This window comes from Grampus griseus (assembly GCF_964374135.1).
Source record: "Grampus griseus genome assembly, chromosome: 6".
Classification (NCBI taxonomy): domain Eukaryota; kingdom Metazoa; phylum Chordata; class Mammalia; order Artiodactyla; family Delphinidae; genus Grampus; species Grampus griseus.
Window position 1 is genome coordinate 104,333,602 of NC_139000.1, and position 18,567 is coordinate 104,352,168.

An 18,567-nucleotide genomic window follows, 5' to 3' on the forward strand; every position below is an offset into this window, starting at 1 on the left:
GTTGTGACTCGCGGGCTCTAGAGCGCAGGCTCAGTAGTTGAGGCACACGGGCTTAGTTGCTCTGCGGCATGTGGGATCTTCCCGGACCAGGGTTCGAACCCGTGTCCCCTGCATTGGCAGGCAGATTCTTAACCACTGCACCACCAGGGAAGTCCGAGCCCATGCTCTTAACCACTGGGTTAGAGCCGGGAGGACAAAAGGAAGACATCCTTTAAATGAGAGTAGATGTCCTAAAGCTTTGGCAAGTTGTTTACTTTTCGATTTTACTCTACAGGTATTCTGAGAGAAGCCTCACAAAGTGCATCGGAATTACTATTGAGACCAGACCAGATTATTGCATGAAGCGGCATTTAAGTGATATGTTGACTTATGGCTGCACAAGGCTGGAGATTGGGGTGCAGAGTGTCTATGAGGATGTGGCCAGAGATACCAACCGGTAAGACGGTACAGATGATCTTGCACAAGCCTTCCTTTTCCCCCACCGATTGGATCTGTGTTACTACCCATCTGACAGGGAGAGGTCTAGGAATTCCTCCTATTCATTCTTCTGTCTGTGCTCTTAATTCCATCTCCTCCTTCCTTGATTTTCGGTCTTTGTTTACTGGCTTTTTTCCAGTAGTCTATAAACATGCTGATCTCTCTTCCAATTCTTGCGATAAGTAGCCTTTCCCATTTGGAAAGCAGAGGGCAGGGCTCAAGGTTAGTAGTTTAAAGCATGAGAGAAGGCCAAGGAGAATAGGAACAAAGAAAAGGGTTTGAACAAGAAGGAAACTAGTGTGAGATTTAAGAAATTAGTTTTGGTGAAGCAAATGCCAGTTGGTAGGGTAGTGAAAGAAAGGCTGGTGAGGTGATGGGTATAAACTTTGAGAAATTTGGGAGTCTAAGGAAGGAAAGAAATAAGGGTTGATAGAGCCATATGAAGTTCTCTTCCCTCCAGAAATAAAGGCAGGCTTCAGGGAGTAAGTGTGTGTTGAGTTGGACCTTAAAGGCTGCTTCACTTTAATAGGATTTGGGTAGACATGGCAGAGGGTTGTGCTCAGAGAAGGAAGTAAAGGGAAACTAGGGAAACACATGGGTCAGCATCTTAGCAACAACCAGGAAGAGTGCCAGGCTAAGGAGGGCGGATGCTTCCCGTTAGGTAATAGAGGTCTATTAAATACTTTGCACAGGAAGAGTCAGATGGATATCAAGCTTGAGAAAGATCAGCCTGCATAGGATGCATTCTTGTCGGGGAAGGCTTGAACCGGGAACGCTGGTAGGGCTGCTGCAGTAACGAAGGCTACACCAGAGAGGTACCTTGGGGGTGGAAGGAGTCTCTGGAAGGTCAGGGAAGCTTTTCGAAGAAAGTGACATTGAAGCTGAGACTTACAGGAAGAGTCTGAGTTAGTCAGGTGGGGAAGAGGCAGATTTTTTCAGGCAGAAAGAAGAGTACGAGCAAGCTCCTGAGGATAGGAGCACATGGCACATTTCGGGAAATTGGAGTGGTTTCATTTGGTGGGAGTGTGGAGCGTGAGGTAGGAGCGTGGTAAGAGGTGAGGCTGAAAGGGTCAGCAGGATGGCCAGACCATGGGGCGCCTTAGAAGTCAGCCCAGCAAGTTTGGGCTTTAATCCAAGGCCCGGCTGCAAGCTAACTTGTGATCAAGGCGTACCTGCATTTTATTTTATTTATTTATTTATTTTAAAAGATTCGTTTTTTATTTTATTTACTTATTTTTGGCTGCGTCAGGTCTCAGTTGCGGCACACAGGCTCCTTGTTGTGGTGCACGGGCTTCTCTCTATTTGTGGCGTGCGGGTTTTCTCTTCTCTAGTTGTGCACAGGCTCTGTAGTTTGAGACATGCGGGCTCTAGTTGAGGCGCACGGGCCCAGCTGACCTGCGACATGTGGAATCTCAGTTCCCTGACCAGGGATTGCACCCGCGTCCCCTGCATTGGAAGGCGGATTCTTTACCACTGGACCAGCAGGGAAGTCCTGGGGATCACAGTGTGAGGGTGGACTAAGGAGACCAAGCTAGAAGCAAGGTCAGTTCAGAGGCTGCTGCGGTAATTTAAGCAGGAAATGATGTCCTGAAAAGCAGTGTTCGGTGACTGAGTGGGAATGAGCGTAAGAGAGAATGGGAAATAGGCTTGGAGGGAAGGTGAGTTTCATTTTGAATAAACTAAGTTTTAGGTACTTGTGGGACAACTGGTTGAAGGTTTGCTTTAGAGCGGGCTGTCCAGCAGAACATTCTGCAGTGACTGAAATGTTCTGTACCCGCACTGTCCACTGTGATAGCACAACCGAGAAATTGAATTTTTCATCTGAATTAATTTAAAGATAAACTTGAATAACCACGTGTGCCTCGTGACTCTAATATTGTACAGTGCAGCATTAGAGTATTGGATATTTGGGCGTGGTGTCAGAAGACAGGCCTGGCCCAGTCATATAGATTGAGAAGTCATTAGCAAAAAGAGATTAGAGGGGCTTCCCTGGTGGCGCAGTGGTTGAGAGTCCGCCTGCCGATGCAGGGGACACGGGTTCGTGCCCCGGTCTGGGAGGATCCCACATGCCACGGAGCGGCTGGGCCCGTGAGCCATGGCCGCTGAGCCTGCACGTCCGGATCCACAACGGGAGAGGCCACAACAGTGAGAGGCCTGCGTACCGTAAAAAAAAAAAAAAAGAGAGAGAGATTAGAGATGGAAGCCATGGAAATGGATGGGAACCTTCAGAGAGTGGGAAGGAGTCCATGGTTTGTAGGATTCTTTGGTGGTGAATGGGAATGGCTAGGTGGTGAAAGGATTGACACAGGGCTTCAGTCTTTAGTAGCCCCAAACTATTATTCGGGCTTGCTTCTTACTTGAATGTGGCACTAGAATGTTAAGATGATTTATACAGCTGGCCCCAAATGATTCTGCCTTGTCACTAAATCATTCTCTCTTCTTACTTTTTTTTTTAGGGCCCTCCAGGCCACCAGAGTGAAATCTACTTTGTGTATAGATGTATCCCTCCCTCCCTCCCTCCCTCCCTCCCTCCCTCCCTCCCTCCCTCTCTCTCTCTCTCCCTCTCTCCCTCTCTCCCTCTCTCCCTCTCTCCCTCTCTCCCTCTCTCCCTCTCTCCCTCTCTCCCTCTCTCCCTCTCTCCCTCTCTCCCTCTCTCCCTCTCTCCCTCTCTCCCTCTCTCCCTCTCTCCCTCTCTCCCTCTCTCCCTCTCTCCCTCTCTCTCTCTCTCTCTCTCTCCTCTCTCTCCTCTCTCTCCTCTCTCCTCTCTTTCCCCCCTCCCTCCCTTTCTTTCTCCAAATGAAATTATTTGTTAAAAGATTTTTAAAGGAAAGAGCATAACAAGATGCTGCTCCTGCATGGTTTTGAGCTCATTATTCTTGTTTTTAACCTAGATATTTACATTAGCAAGCTTATTTTGGCCGATGATGCTAAATCAAATAATTTTAGTGTATATTAACTCCTGTGACCTCAGTCACTTACTGTCAGAACTTTGAGTAAGTGCATAAGGGAATTTCTGAGAAATATCTCAGAAGTAAAATTATTTTTTTCCAGGCCTTCTCAGAGGTGGAGATGTAAAAATGACTCTCTAAGATTTCTTTTTCCCCAACCATATTCTTCATTATAGAGCTACTGTTACCTGTCTCAGAGATTGTTTTCCCTCTATTCCTTGTACTCACCTTGTTGCCCATTTATTTGTGTAACAGGTAGTGAATTTTCTTCTTCAGGGGCCACACTGTGAAGGCGGTATGTGAGTCCTTTCACCTGGCCAAAGATTCTGGTTTCAAAGTTGTGGCTCATATGATGCCCGATCTGCCAAATGTGGGACTAGAGAGAGACATTGAACAGTTTACAGTAAGTGTTACCTTAAACCAAGCTACTTGAGAATGCCTCTGCATGCTGCTTCTACCCTCTCTGCTCTTTGATTATTTACTGTTGATTTTTTTCCCATTATTAAAGCAAGACATTCTCATTATGACACAGTGGAGAAAGAGGAGTCACTCACAGCCCCGACACCAAATAAAACTCTAACATGTCAGTATACTCCCAGGACTTTTTTATACTTAGAATTTTTTAGGGGATGAGGTGGGTGATACATAGATACACAGAGATATACTTATGTATATGATAGGTAATTATTTTAATAGCTTTTTCACTTAACATTATAGCAAGCATTTATTCCTGTTATAGCCTGGTCTCTGTTAAAAGGTTAACATATTTAAATATCCACTTAATTTCCATTGAACAAATATGCCATACTTTGCTTAACCACTTCCAGTTTTTTTAATTGAAGATATTATCAGTTTTTGATATTATAAATAGACTGCACATCAACAAATTTTACACCTGTAATTTTTTGTAGTATTTAGGGTTATTTCTTTAGGACAAATTCCCTGGAGTAGAATTATCAGGTAAAGGTATAACTACTTTAAGAATCTCACCATATTACTTAGTTGTTTTTCCCAGGGTTGTAACAACTTATACTCATTTCAGCAGGGTTATCTTTCTCCCAAAATAATTCTCTCCTGTGTATGTATTTTCTACATACATATATATACACACACACACACACACACACACACACACACACACACACACACACACAATATTTTATCTTCGTTAATTTGATGGATAAAAGTGCCGTTTCAACTTGTATTTTGTAATTATAAGTAATGTATTTTTCAGGTTTGTATTTAATAAGTATAATTCTTTCATCTTTTTGGAATTGTGTGTTTTTGTCCTCTGACCAGTTACTCTATTGGATATGAATATTTTTAATATTAATTATATGGACTTTCTAGGTAATAACATTATGGATTGTTTTTTATATTTGTTAAAAATATTTCCCCCAACCTATCCTTGACCTTTTGTTTCTGTTGTCAAATCTATCTTATTTACTTACTTACTTTCTTAGTGATGATTTCTTGAGATACTTCTAAGCTTAGAACTGCCTTTCTCATACAGCATTTCATTAAACAGTGGAAGAAAATATTCTGTTTTCCTCTAGGCTTTCTGTTCTTTGAATTTTAATACCTAACTCTGGGGTTCATTTGTTTCTTTGTTTGTTTGTTTGTTTTTACTCTATCACATGTTAGCTTGATTCATGTTAGCTTTGTCTTGGGAAATGAGATTGTTCAAAACGCTTTTTTCCTTCAGATTCTCAAATAGGGAAAGTGGCTTAAGGATATCCTTCTAGAGAAGAGAATGAAAATATTTATCAAGTTATTTCATCCACAAAATTGCTTTTATTTTGCTCTGTTTATTAGAACAATAGAATTCATCATGCCTTATTTGTGAAGTTAATAATTATTTCCTTTTAAAAAGTTTATTTCTAAGCCAATGAATTACAAATAAAAGCCTATTTTATAAGACAGCATTAATTCACAGATGTTATTAATTCTCCCATATTGACTATGTAATAGATTTTGAGTCCAATATCTTCCCCTCAGTAGTACTAGCCAGGCACCCAGACTTCAAGCCTAAAAGGCACCTGAAACACACTTTTCTTTAGCACAGCTCCTAGGTGGGCCAGTGGTATAACCAGAATTCATAACTTTAAGTGCCCTTGGAAAAAATATGTCAAGTAATAGCAAATAGCTGAGTCTTAAAATTCATTTTCTTAGTGTCTTCAAAATAAAGAATAGTTCAGAAATAATATTGCAAAGACAGTCCTTCATGTAAACGGATTTATCTGCTTGTTTATAATCTTTTCAAAGAAACCTACAGGGAATGTGAGCAGACCATATGCCTTTTCTAACTGCATCCCAGCAAATGAGTAACAAAATAGAGCTAAAATGAGAAATCTGATTTCTCTCTAGAGAAAAATTCTCTGAAAAATTAATCTATAGATGGTCTTAAATATTTTTACAAATCAATTTTAAAAAAAAAGACATGGGCTTCCCTGGTGGCGCAGTGGTTGAGAGTCTGCCTGCTGATGCAGGGGACACGGGTTCGTGCCCCGGTACGGGAAGATCCCACATGCTGCGGAGCGGCTAGGCCTGTGAGCCATGGCCGCTGAGCCTGCACGTCCGGAGCCTGTGCCCTGCAATGGGAGAGGCCACAACAGTGAGAGGCCCGTGTACCGCAAAAAAAAAAAAAAAAAAAAGACAGACCACCTAATAGGAGAATGGGAAAAAAAAAAAAAAACTTGAACAAACACTTCACAGATAGGATATTCAAATATTCAGTAAAACTATTTAAAAGTTCTCAAAGTCATTTATCTTCAAAGAAATGAAATTTAAAACTACGATGCATGGCTACTGTATACTCATCAGAATAGCTAAGAATAGCTAAAATGAAAAAAGACAATATCAAGTGTTGGTAAGAGTATGGAGCAACTGGAACTTTCATTTACTGCCAGTGGGAATATAGTACATCATATTAGAAAACTGTTTGACAATATCTGCTAAAAGTGAACGTAGGCATACTCCATGACCCAGCAATTCTACTCCTTCACGTTTACCCAACAGAAATGCACACACATATTTACCAAGACACAGTCACAAATTACTGAGTGTAGTATCATCAGATTGGAAACAACCCAAGTGTCCATTAAAGTCAAATACATCAATATTGTAAGTTGTGGTGTAGTCAAACAATGAAATACATAAAACAATAAGAGTAAATTAATTATGACTTCATGCAACAACGTGGCTGATTCTATTCAGCATAATATTGAGCAAAGGAAACCAGATCCAAAAGACTACCTAACGTACAATCCTGTTAATGTGAGGTTCAGAAGCTTTGGATGGAATTGTAGCCGGAAACAGGCATATGGGAGGCTTCTGAGGTTTGGATAAGGTGCCTTTTCTTGATTTGAGTGTCTAGGTGCTGGCTACATGATTTGTAAAAATCTATCAGGTGTACACTTAAAGATTTGTGTACTTTTTTATACTAAGATATATTTCAATAAAACGTTTACTAAAATTTTTTTAAACTAGTTTTTGTTTAAGAAATCTTGTTTGGGCCTATTTGGAATTCACAACTTTTCCTGAATTAGTAGGCAGTATATTTTACACTTTAAAAACTTCTTTTTTCCCTACTTTATTTTATTGTCACATTATTAGCAACCCACAGATACAGTTTCCTTAATGTGTTTTATCCATAGGAAGGGTTGCTAAGTAAAGGGTCTACTTGTATAATTGTAGAAGTCTAAAAAATGTTATATCTGTAGAGGACAAGATAGCCTTGCCTGGCACGGATCCATAAAGCCTCTACCCAGCTATGTGCCTGCATGTGTTAATTATAAATTGGCTTTGCTCTCACACCTTGTTGCTTAGGTCAGTTCCGGGTCACTAAGAGCAGAGCTGGTCATTTGCGTCTGTTCATTGCAGATTCACACTCTTATCTAGTGGTAGGTACAGAGCTCATAGCTGTTTCTGATAAATAGCACTTGCTTATATTTTTCAGTAACTGAGATTTATTTTTGAAGTGAAGTTTTCTTTTTTCTTATAAGCTGAAAGTCCTGGTTGTGATGGAGAATGTTTAACATCTTAGGAATTTATCCTCCGAGCATTAACTTCACCCTTTCCATCTGTCCTCAGGTCTCCAAAATGGTATATCATTTACTACTCAAAATAACCTTTAGCTGTTTTTGTATTTTATTCTTTTCTTTTTTTTTCTTCTTTTTTTTTTTTTTTTGCGGTACGTGGGCCTCTCACTGTTGTGGCCTCTCCCATTGCGGAGCACAGGCTCCGGACACGCAGGCTCAGCGGCCATGGCTCACGGGCCCAGCCGCTCCGCGGCATGTGGGATCTTCCCGGACCGGGGCACGAACCCGTGTCCCCTGCATCGGCAGGCGGACTCTCAACCACCGCGCCACCAGGGAAGCCCTGTATTGTATTCTTTTAAAATTAGACTGCTCCTGGATATCCAAGCTCAGGTTGCTGAAAATGCTTAGAGAGTGTCAGTTTCTCTTGAGGAAAAATTTATCTCCAGAACCTCTTGTCAGTAATGCGAAATCTTTCAAAGTCCATTAATGTTTGCCCACCCTTTGGACACTCAGAAGTTCTTTTTTTCCCCCACTGAGCTGTTTTTCCCAAAAGCCAGTGTGATCAAGTTACAGTTTGGCAGGTATGGTTAGAGGTGTTTGTTGTTGTTACTTCTTCATTTGCTTGGTTTTCTTAATGTAAAGGCTCGATACTTAAGGTAATATCATAGAATACAGGTAGTGTAGAATTATATCAGAAAAGACCACCTGTTGCAGCCTCCTCAGACAAGGAAACAAGACCTGACGCAGTTAAGTAACTGTTAAAGGCCATGGTGAGTCTCAGGTAGAAACAGGCTCTTAGGAAGGCACCCTTTCTATTGCACCTTTCTGTGTCTCCTTTCTTAGGCCAAGGAAAGTCTGTTTTATGATGAATGACTATGCATGACCCGAATGATGTTGAAATCCTGGTCGGGTTGGATCTTACAGAAACAGAACTTTACGTTTTCAGTTATTTTTTATTTGTATCAAAGGAACACATGCAAAATTTTAAAAGTCAAATTGTACTGTAAGGCCTACAGTGAAAAACAGCAGTACCCTGCCTTCCTTTCCCTTGAGTGCCCCCACGTCATTTACAAACGCTTCAGTGTCCCTGCTTCCTCCAAATCCACTGCAGCTTGGCTTCTACTCACTCCCCGCTGCCCGCCAACTCACACTCTCTCTCTCTCTCTCCCTCTCCCTCTCTCTCTCTCTCTCTCTCTCTCTCTCTTTGAAACTATTCTCTCAAACATTGTAAAGTACTTGCTAATCTCCAAATCCAAAGGATACTTCTCGGCTGACATTTTATCCAGTCTTAGCACCTGTTATTGTTAAAGACTCTCCAGTTTTAAATTCTCATCTCCCTGGCTTTTGTGACTCTGCTGTCCCCTGGTTCCCTTTTTAACCTCTAGGACTATTTCTTTTCCACTAGATCTCCTTTTTCTTCCCACCACTTAAATGTGGCTTCTGTCTTTTGCTCTCATCTATATGCTTATCTTTCTTCTGTTCTAACTTTACCACTTACACTTCAATTAATCTCATTTCCTCTCCAGCCTTAAGCCTTAGCCCTTAAGTCCAATTGCTGAATACTCTTCAACTAGCACCAGATGTCTTACTTGTACTTCGGACTTAACGTGTCCAATATGGACACACTTCATTCCCCCTGTGGTCTCCTTGTCTTCTGTTTCCTGTGATATTGGTGTTCCATCATCCACATACCCTCCCAAGCTAGACATTCAGTCATTCAGAAGGAAAGAGAGAATATGTGGAGCCAGACTGGGCCTAGTTTGAATCCTGGCCCCACCCGCCACTTGGTAGCAAACGGACTGCTTTGTTCCTCAGTCTCCTCATCTCTGAATGAGGCTGTTGTGAAGGTGGGCAGAGGTAATGCATGCATCATGCTTAGAAGAATGCCTGGCACATACCGAGTGCTCAGTACATCACTGCTGCTGTCGCTGTTCCCTCTACCGTGGGTCTAATCTAACAGGAGGTCCTGTCTGTTACTCCCTCTGAATATTTTTGAGGGCTGTCGCCTCCTCTTCATCTCCACTGCCACAACTTCAATTCATGCTTTTGTCAGCTCACTGCACAGGTAGACAGCTGCTTAGCTAAGTCCCACGGCCACCAGCCATGTTCCCTTCTAATATATCATCCACATTGCCACCAAAATTATGTTTATTAAATTAATTTTTATCTTTATAGTATAAAAGGTATTAATTAATAAAGTTATTATTAACTAGTGTTTGAAAATCCAGTAAGTCCTAAAGGGGTCACATCAAAACACAGTAGTCCTCCGCCACTTTCAACTGTTGTGGCCAGGCCAGGGGAGGTGGGGGAGGGGTCCCAGTATTTACCACTATGTTTCCTTCTTCTATGCTTGGATTCCTGTTTCCTGACTATCAGTAGAGAGATTCTCTTGTCTTACTGTTACCAATACAATAGTTAAAGTGTTAGTTCTTTGAACTCCCATTCTCCCAATATTATTAGGCCACTATTTTAGTTATATGAGTAGTCAGTGTTTTCATTACAGTTTTTACATAAGTTATTATTATTTGCATGGAGCCAAGTAATATACTATACCTACTTTCTTTTCTTAAATAACTTTTTGTTTTTCCTAGAGTTAACAGTAAAATTGTCTTATTTCTTTATTTGCTTATTAGTTCTCTGAGTATCTGTAACCTTCAAGTGTGCCCATTCAGTGTTAAAGCCCCTCTCTCAGTGGCTGACCCTATCAGATATTCTCTAAGTACCTTTTTTAGGCTGGAGTCATAACTCCTGGAGGTCTAATCTTCCAGCTCCAAACTGGACTGGCAGTTCTCTGTGCCTAGTTCACAGAGGTCTTCCTTAGGGCTCCTCTTCTCTACTCTCTAGGATCAGATCCTTTGTTTTTTAGAAACCAAGTTAATCCTTTTTATTGGTTTACTCCTTTACTTTACAAAAACACATTCTCCAGCAGCTTTCTAAGAAAGGATTCATCATGGGAAGTAAGCCTTTTACATGCCCAAAAATGTCTCTGTTCTAATATCTTCACACTTACAGAATTCTGTGAAATCATTTTCCCTCCTTTTTTTTTTTTTTTTTTTTAAACTCCTTATTGACCGGGGTATTTTTGCAGAAATTAATGCCTATGGCCAGCAATTTTTATTTCGGCTGATCAAAATTAATTCTGTTATTTCACTAACACTTTGTGGGTTATTACATTCAATAGTTACACCTGACACACCTGTAGAGTCTTCTAATTTTCATGAAATTTTGTCTTCAGTCCACTCTTCTGTAGAAGCAGAGGAGCATTCTCCAGCATCGTGAGTTTCATTTTCACTTTCCATATCAGAATCAATCACTAAGGTTTTTGTCTTTTTGTTGGTATAATATTCACATCATCTGAATCATAATTGTATTCTGAAGAACTGTCATTACTGCTATTTCTGATCTATGCTCATTCCTGGGACTCTGGTGTGACTGAGCTGCCCTTTCATCCGTATCCCCCTTTGCAGATAGTTTGTTTACAGTTTTCTTCATTTGCAAAGTCATTTACCAATCTTCCATCCATTTTCTGTCTTCCAAAAATTTATTGCTATCACTTATTCCCCCTCCTGTCTCCTCTGATGTTCTCTTTGTTCTTCTGGGTTTATGCTTTTTAAAAAAATTATTTCCTCTTATTTCAGTGTGATTTTGGAAGGAAAGGAAAGAAACACATATTTTAATTCTCCATGTTTAACCGGAAGTCCAGCACCAATTCCATCTATCATCATTCTTATGAAAGGATTATATCAGCCCATATGTCCCCCTAATTTATTACACGAGTAACCAGAAGTACTTTACTGAAATCCTGTGTTCCAATATAGATGCAGACTAGGTAGAAAGTGACTTGCATACATACTCTTTGTGGATGGCTATAGAATATTAAAGACCTTATGAATCTTTAATATATAAATGTTACAGGGAAAATTACATGCAATTACAGAAGAATAGCCCTAAGAGCAAATGGTGCACAAAGATTATAGCATTTAAGACTGTGACAGAAATCAGCGAGAGAGATCGAAAACTCTATAGTTATATATTTCTTTGAAAACCAAGTTAAACAATGGAAAGCTCTGTAAGAATAACAGCACAAGATAAAAAAGCATTTTCACAATTCACAAGATACGGTACTGCTGGCCGTTTAAGTACTAACGCCAGGGTCGGGGTGAGAGGGAGCTGTATGAGTCCACCTTCATTCCTCTATCACATGTCAAGCGAAATCAAGATAAGAGCAGATTAGCAGTGCAAAGTCATAGAAAGGAGAATGCCTGATGTCTCCTTGCTACAACCCAAGTAAAGAAATAAGGCAGCCAGCTGGGATGATACAGTGCAGGAAATTACTGTGTCAAAGTAGATGAATTAGATGTATCCCTCAGTGTCCAGATAACAAATGGACTGTGTGTATCCCGGGTTAGGAATGGTGCCAGTTGGCCTGAGGACAAAATAGTCCTATCCAGGGGTCGGCATACTTTTTCTGCAAAGGGCCATATAGTAGACAGTTTAGGTTTTGCAGCCCAGATGGTGATCTATGTCACAACTTTTAAAAGTTTAAACAATTAAATATATTCCATTATTAAAGGAGGATACAGTCTAGAGGTGAATGCAGGCATCTGATAAATTGTCAGTATGATGCTGCTAGGAAGGCAAGAATACAGAATTCCAGAAAACATTTTTAAGTGAAGCAACTTGTATTTGAAGGTCAGGAAGACCTCTCTGAAGAATTGGCATTCAAGCTGAGACCTGAAGATTAGCTAGATGAAGAAAAACTGATAAAATTTCCAGGCAGAGGAAATTGCCTTTGCAAAGACAGAAAAGCAAGGTGGGGAGGGTGGCATGCGATGACACCACAGCAGTGGACCAGGGTTGGGTTGGTTGGCAAGGGCTTGGTCACCCAGCACACACATGTTTTGCTCCACTGAGGCTGTAAAAACAATGAGTTTCTGTTCTGTATACCTTCCCTCGCTTGATAGGAAGGAAAGTCAGTCTAAGAACCACATAGGTATGTGAGAGAAGCCAGCCCCAGATTGAAACTTCACTGTGGGTAATCTCCATATAACTAATGGAGAAGTCATTTTCTCTATTCACAGGAGTTTTTTGAGAACCCTGCTTTTCGTCCTGATGGTTTGAAACTCTACCCTACCCTGGTGATTCGTGGAACTGGGCTTTATGAGTTGTGGAAATCGGGAAGATACAAGAGTTATTCTCCCAGTGACCTGATTGAATTGGTGGCCCGGATCCTTGCCCTCGTGCCTCCGTGGACCCGAGTGTACCGAGTGCAGAGGTAATGTGTTAATCTTTTATGCCAGAAGTCATCAGTGATGAGTCTTATCTGTTAACAGTTTCTAATGAGAAGAGTCTTACTGCAAATTGATGGGTTTGAATTTTTTTTAATTAAAAATGGGACACCTAGAATGCTGTCTGTAGATAGAGAGGATGGAAATGATAGGACAGCACGTCCAAGCCTCTTTGCCAGTATCACGTTTATTCACATGTTCACCTCTCCATTCGCGAGCCAGGAGGTGGAGGATGATGGGAAGTGAGCATGGTGTTTGGTTCCAGGAGCTTGTGATCTACATCAGCGTTTCCTTTCTCAGATCTGCTCCAACCCAGATACTCTAGTGAGTGTGGGAGGAGGACGTGGAGCCATGTGTCTGTTATCCCTGTTCTAGAGCCTCTGAAGAAAAAAGAAAGAGTAGCAACGAGCATTCTTTACTGACATTAATGTAAATGTGGAGAAAGAGTGACATATTCCTGATAGTGTGAAGGAAATCATCTGAACTACTTTTCTAGGAGAAACTGAGATCTCATTTTCAATCGTGGTCTTTTTTTTTTTTAAATAGAAACATAACACTGAAGGAAAAATTTAGAAGCCATAAAGTTACCTATTTACCTACAATCCTGACAAAGCCATTCCTGTACTTCCTGGTCGTTAAGGCACATTTCCACCACCCTGCCAAAAACTGCCTGTATTCCAGTATTACCAGTACAAGGCTAAATGGGGATCGATAAATGCATGTCCAGTCAGCTGCTGTGACTAGGATTCCACTGAGCACAACAACTGTGCTACTAATAACATAAAGCAGAACTATCAACTAAAGGGAAATTATCAAGGATATAAAATAATGGATTTCCTTAAAGGTCAAAGGATATTTACACCACATTTCTGGCACAGTGTATTTATTTCTCAAATTTAAATTATTGGCCCAACTTAAGGACCTAAATTGCTTAATGATCTCTATTTTTAAAAATACTAAGGAGATAGTGACTAGAAAATCAGCCATCAAAATCATTTGCATTATCCTTCCTCTTCTCTTCCACCTTTCTGGAACAATTCAGTCCAAAAGACATTAGGAGCTACTGAGCAACGCAGGCATCCACACAAGGGACACAGGGAGCCGCAGGGCCCAGAGCACGGGGAGAAGGGTGTTCTCAGGGAGGAGGTGGTGGTGTGGTTCAGGCTGCTGCAGCCCAGATGTGTGAGGAAGGCGTTCTCACTGACGGCTGACCTGGCACCAGATGTCAGAGCTCAGTAGGGCGAGGAGGATGTGTCTGAGGGGTGTGGAGACGAGGACAGCAACAGAGGGTCAGTAACTTGCAAGGGGTGGATCTAATAAGCAGATAATATTAAGGATAATGGGAGCTGGGTTTTCTGTTATCTGAAAAGGGAATGCCAAATATGAAAAAGGAGAAAATTCTAATGTACCCCATGGTGTTTGGGAATAGGAGATACTGGTGTGAACTTGTGGTTTTCAACATATTGGTAGAGATAGAAATAACTGTAAATGTAACAAACGATAACAAATACAATGGTGTGTGCACATGTCCTTTTCACAGTCTGTTTAATGGCCATGATTTTTGCAGTTTTGTGCTGTCTGTTGGTGATTTCACTGTTTAAAATGGCCTGAAGTGTTGTGTGTAGTGTTCCTGAGTGCAGGAAGGCTATGCTGTGCCTTACCTTATGGGGTTTCCCTTGTGTGTTATTTGTTGTTTTTCCCTTGCTGCTTTTAATATGTTTTCTTTGTATTTAATTTTTGAGAGTTTGATTAGAAAAGGCATGTATTAGATTAGCTTCATTCAGACATGAGCTATGAGCCATGAGTTTCATGATAATGAATCATCTGCCTATTTATTGAGAGAGAGAGAGAGAGACACACCGACACCTTAAACAGAAATACACATAAAGTAAGGTCATGTGTTGATCAGCTGATGGAAATGCTGTGACCGGAGGCTCACAGGAAGCTGGGATGGAGTATAGGATTAGACAACAGTAAAGTGCCAATGTTAGTTTCCTGATTTTGATGGTTGTATTACTGTTACCCAAGAGAATATCCTTGTTGTAGGAAATACTTAGAGTATTCTGGGGGTATTGGGACATCTTGTTCCCAATTTACTTTCAAATATTATACTTCAGGAATATAGTTATTTGTACCACACTTGGGAATTTTTCTGTGACTTTGAGATTGTTTCAAAAACTTAATACAGTAGAAACAAAGATGCAATAAGTAATACTAATAACAACAAAAGAAAAATAGTATTTGCATTTAACTCACTGGGGCAACCAGAGAACAGTGAAGACACTACTTCCCAGCAGCAGAGCAGGGTAACAGGTACCACAGAATAGAAATTTCACAGCCATAGACACCATAGTTTTCCTACCAAGAGTAACAAGGCATAGATCACACGGGCAATCAGATGAAGAATTTGCATTCTCCCCATTCATTTTTAGATTTAAATTTCTTCTTTTTTTTTTAATACATCTTTATTGGAGTGTAATTGCTTTACAATGGTGTGTTAGTTTCTGCTTTATAACAAAGTGAATCAGTTATACATATACGTATGTTCCCATATCTCTTCCCTCTTGCGTCTCCCTCCCTCCCTCCCACCCTCCCTATCCCATCCCTCCAGGCGGTCACAAAGCACCAAGCTGATCTCCCTGTGCTATGCGGCTGCTTCCCACTAGCTATCTACCTTATGATTGGTAGTGTATATATGTCCATGCCTCTCTCTCGCTTTATTACAGCTTACCCTTCCCCCTCCCCATGTCCTCAAGTCCATTTTCTAGTAGGTCTGTGTCTTTATTCCTGTCTTACCCCTAGGTTCTTCATGACATTTCTTTTTCTTAAATTCCATACATATGTGTTAGCATATGGTATTTGTCTTTCTCTTTCTGACTTACTTCACTCTGTATGACAGACTCTAGGTCTATCCACATTACAAATAGCTCAATTTCGTTTCTTTTTATGGCTGAGTAATATTCCATTGTATATATGTGCCACATCTTCTTTATCCATTCATCCAATGATGGACACTTAGGTTGTTTCCATCTAAGGGCTATTGTAAATAGAGCTGCAATGAACATTTTGGTACATGACTCTTTTTGAATTATGGTTTTCTCAGGGTATATGCCCAGTAGTGGGATTGCTGGGTCATATGATAGTTCTATTTCTAGTTTTTTAAGGAACCTCCATACTGTTCTCCATAGTGGCTGTACCAATTCACATTCCCACCAGCAGTGCAAGAGTGTTCCCTTTTCTCCACACTGCCTCCAGCATTTATTGTTTCTAGATTTTTTGATGATGGCCATTCTGACTGGTGTGAGATGATATCTCATTGTAGTTTTGATTTGCATTTCTCTAATGATTAATGATGTTGAGCATTCTTTCATGTGTTTGTTAGCAGTCTGTATATCTTCTTTGGAGAAATGTCTATTAACGTCTTCTGCCCATTTTTGGATTGGGTTGTTTGTTTTTTTGTTATTGAGCTGCATGAGCTGCTTATAAATTTTAGAGATTAATCCTTTGTCAGTTGCTTCATTTGCAAATATTTTCTCCCATTCTGAGGGTTGTCTTTTGGTCTTCTTTATGGTTTCCTTTGCTGTGCAAAAGCTTTGAAGTTTCATTAGGTCCCATTTGTTTATTTTTGTTTTTATTTCCATTTTTCTAGGAGGTGGGTCAAAAAGGATCTTGCTGTGATTTATGTCATAGAGTGTTCTGCCTATGTTTTCCTCTAAGAGTTTGATAGTTTCTGGCCTTACATTTAGGTCTTTAATCCATTTTGAGCTTATTTTTGTGTATGGTGTTAGGGAGTGATCTAATCTCATACTTTTACATGTAGCTGTCCAGTTTTCCCAGCACCCCTTATTGAAGAGGCTGTCCTTTCTCCACTGTACATTCCTGCCTCCTTTATCAAAGATAAGGTGACCATATGTGCGTAGGTTTATCTCTGGGCTTTGTATCCTGTTCCATTGATCTATCTTTCTGTTTTTGTGCCAGTACCATACTGTCTTGATTACTGTAGCTTTGTAGTATAGTCTGAAGTCAGGGAGCCTGATTCCTCCAGCTCTGTTTTTCTTTCTCAAGATTGCTTTGGCTATTCGGGGTCTTTTGTGTTTCCATACAAATTGTGAAATTTTTTGTTTTAGTTCTGTGAAAAATGCCAGTGGTAGTTTGATAGGGATTGCACTGAATCTGTAGATTGCTTTGGGTAGTACAGTCATTTTCACAATGTTGATTCTTCCAGTCCAAGAACATGGTATATCTCTCCATCTATTTGTATCATCTTTAATTTCTTTCATCAGTGTCTTATAATTTTCTGCATACAGGTCTTTTGTCTCCTTAGGTAGGTTTATTCCTAGATATTTTATTCTTTTTGTTGCAGTGGTAAATGGGAGTGTTTTCTTGATTTTTCTTTCAGATTTTTCATCATTAGTGTATAGGAATGCCAGAGATTTCTGTGCATTAATCTTGTATCCTGCTACTTTACTGAATTCATTGATTAGCTCTAGTTGTTTTCTGGTAGCATCTTTAGGATTCTCTATGTATAGTATCATGTCATCTGCAAACAGTGACAGCTTTACTTCTTTTCCAATTTGCATTCCTTTTATTTATTTTTCTTCTCTGATTGCTGTGGCTAAAACTTCCAAAACTATGTTGAACAATAGTGCTGAGAGTGGACAATCTTTTCTTGTTCCTGATCTTAGAGGAAATGGTTTCAGTTTTTCACCATTGAGAACCATGTTGGCTGTGGGTTTGTCATATATGGCCTTTATTATGTTGAGGAAAGTTCCCTGTATGCCTACTTTCTGCAGGGTTTTTATCATAAATGCGTGTTGAATTTTGTCGAAAGCTTTTTCTGCATCTACTGAGATGATCATATGGTTTTTCTCCTTCATTTTGTTATTATGGTGTATCATGTTGATTGATTTGTGTATACTGAAGAATCCTTGCATTCCTGGAATAAACCCTACTTGATCATGGTGTATGATCCTTTTGCTGTGCTGTTGGATTCTGTTTGCTAGTATTTTGTTGAGGATTTTTGCATCTATGTTCATCAGTGATATTGGCCTGTAGTTTTCTTTCTTTGTGGCAACCTTGTCTGGTTTTGGTATCAAGGTGATGGTGGCCTCGTAGAATGAGTTTGGGAGTGTTCTTCCCTCTGCTATATTTTGGAAGAGTTTGAGAAGGATGAGTGTTATCTCTTCTCTAAATGCTTGATAGAATTCGCCTGTGAAGCCATCTGGTCCTGGGCTTTTGTTTGCTGGAAGATTTTTAATCACAGTTTCAATTTCAGTGTTTGTGATTGGTCTGTTCATATTTTCTATTTCTTCCTGATTCAGTCTTGGCAGGTTGTGTATTTCTAAGAATTTGTCCATTTCTTCCAGGTTGTCTATTTTATTGGCACAGAGTTGCTTGTAGTAATCTCTCATGATCTTTTGTATTTCTGCAGTGTCAGTTGTTACTTCTCCTTTTTCATTTCTAATTCTATTGATTTGAGTCTTCTCAAATGATGAGTCTGGCTAATGGTTTATCTATTTTGTTTATCTTCTCAAAGAACCAGCTTTTAGTTTTATTGATCTTTGCTATTGTTTCCTTCATTTCGTTTTCATTTATTTCTGATCTGATTTTTATGATTTCTTTCCTTCTGCTAACTTTGGGGTTTTTTTGTTCTTCTTTCTCTAATTGCTTTAGGTGCAAGGTTAGGTTGTTTATTCGAGATGTTTCCTGTTTCTTAAGGTAGGATTGTATTGCTATAAACTTCCCTCTTAGAACTGCTTTTGCTGCATCCCATAGGTTTGGGGTCATCGTGTCTCCATTGTCACTTGTTTCTGG

General features: G+C 40.1%; 1 protein-coding gene across 1 annotated transcript in view; it reads left to right on the forward strand.

Moving 5' to 3' along the window:
• Positions 1 to 18,567, forward strand: part of ELP3 (elongator acetyltransferase complex subunit 3) — a 113,417-nt gene that overhangs the window by 45,740 nt on the left and 49,110 nt on the right. The window contains exons 8-10 of the mRNA XM_082655906.1: positions 275 to 436; positions 3,702 to 3,828; positions 12,547 to 12,740. Coding sequence (XP_082512032.1) covers positions 275 to 436; positions 3,702 to 3,828; positions 12,547 to 12,740 — 483 coding nt within the window. The remainder of the gene's footprint in view (positions 1 to 274; positions 437 to 3,701; positions 3,829 to 12,546; positions 12,741 to 18,567) is intronic.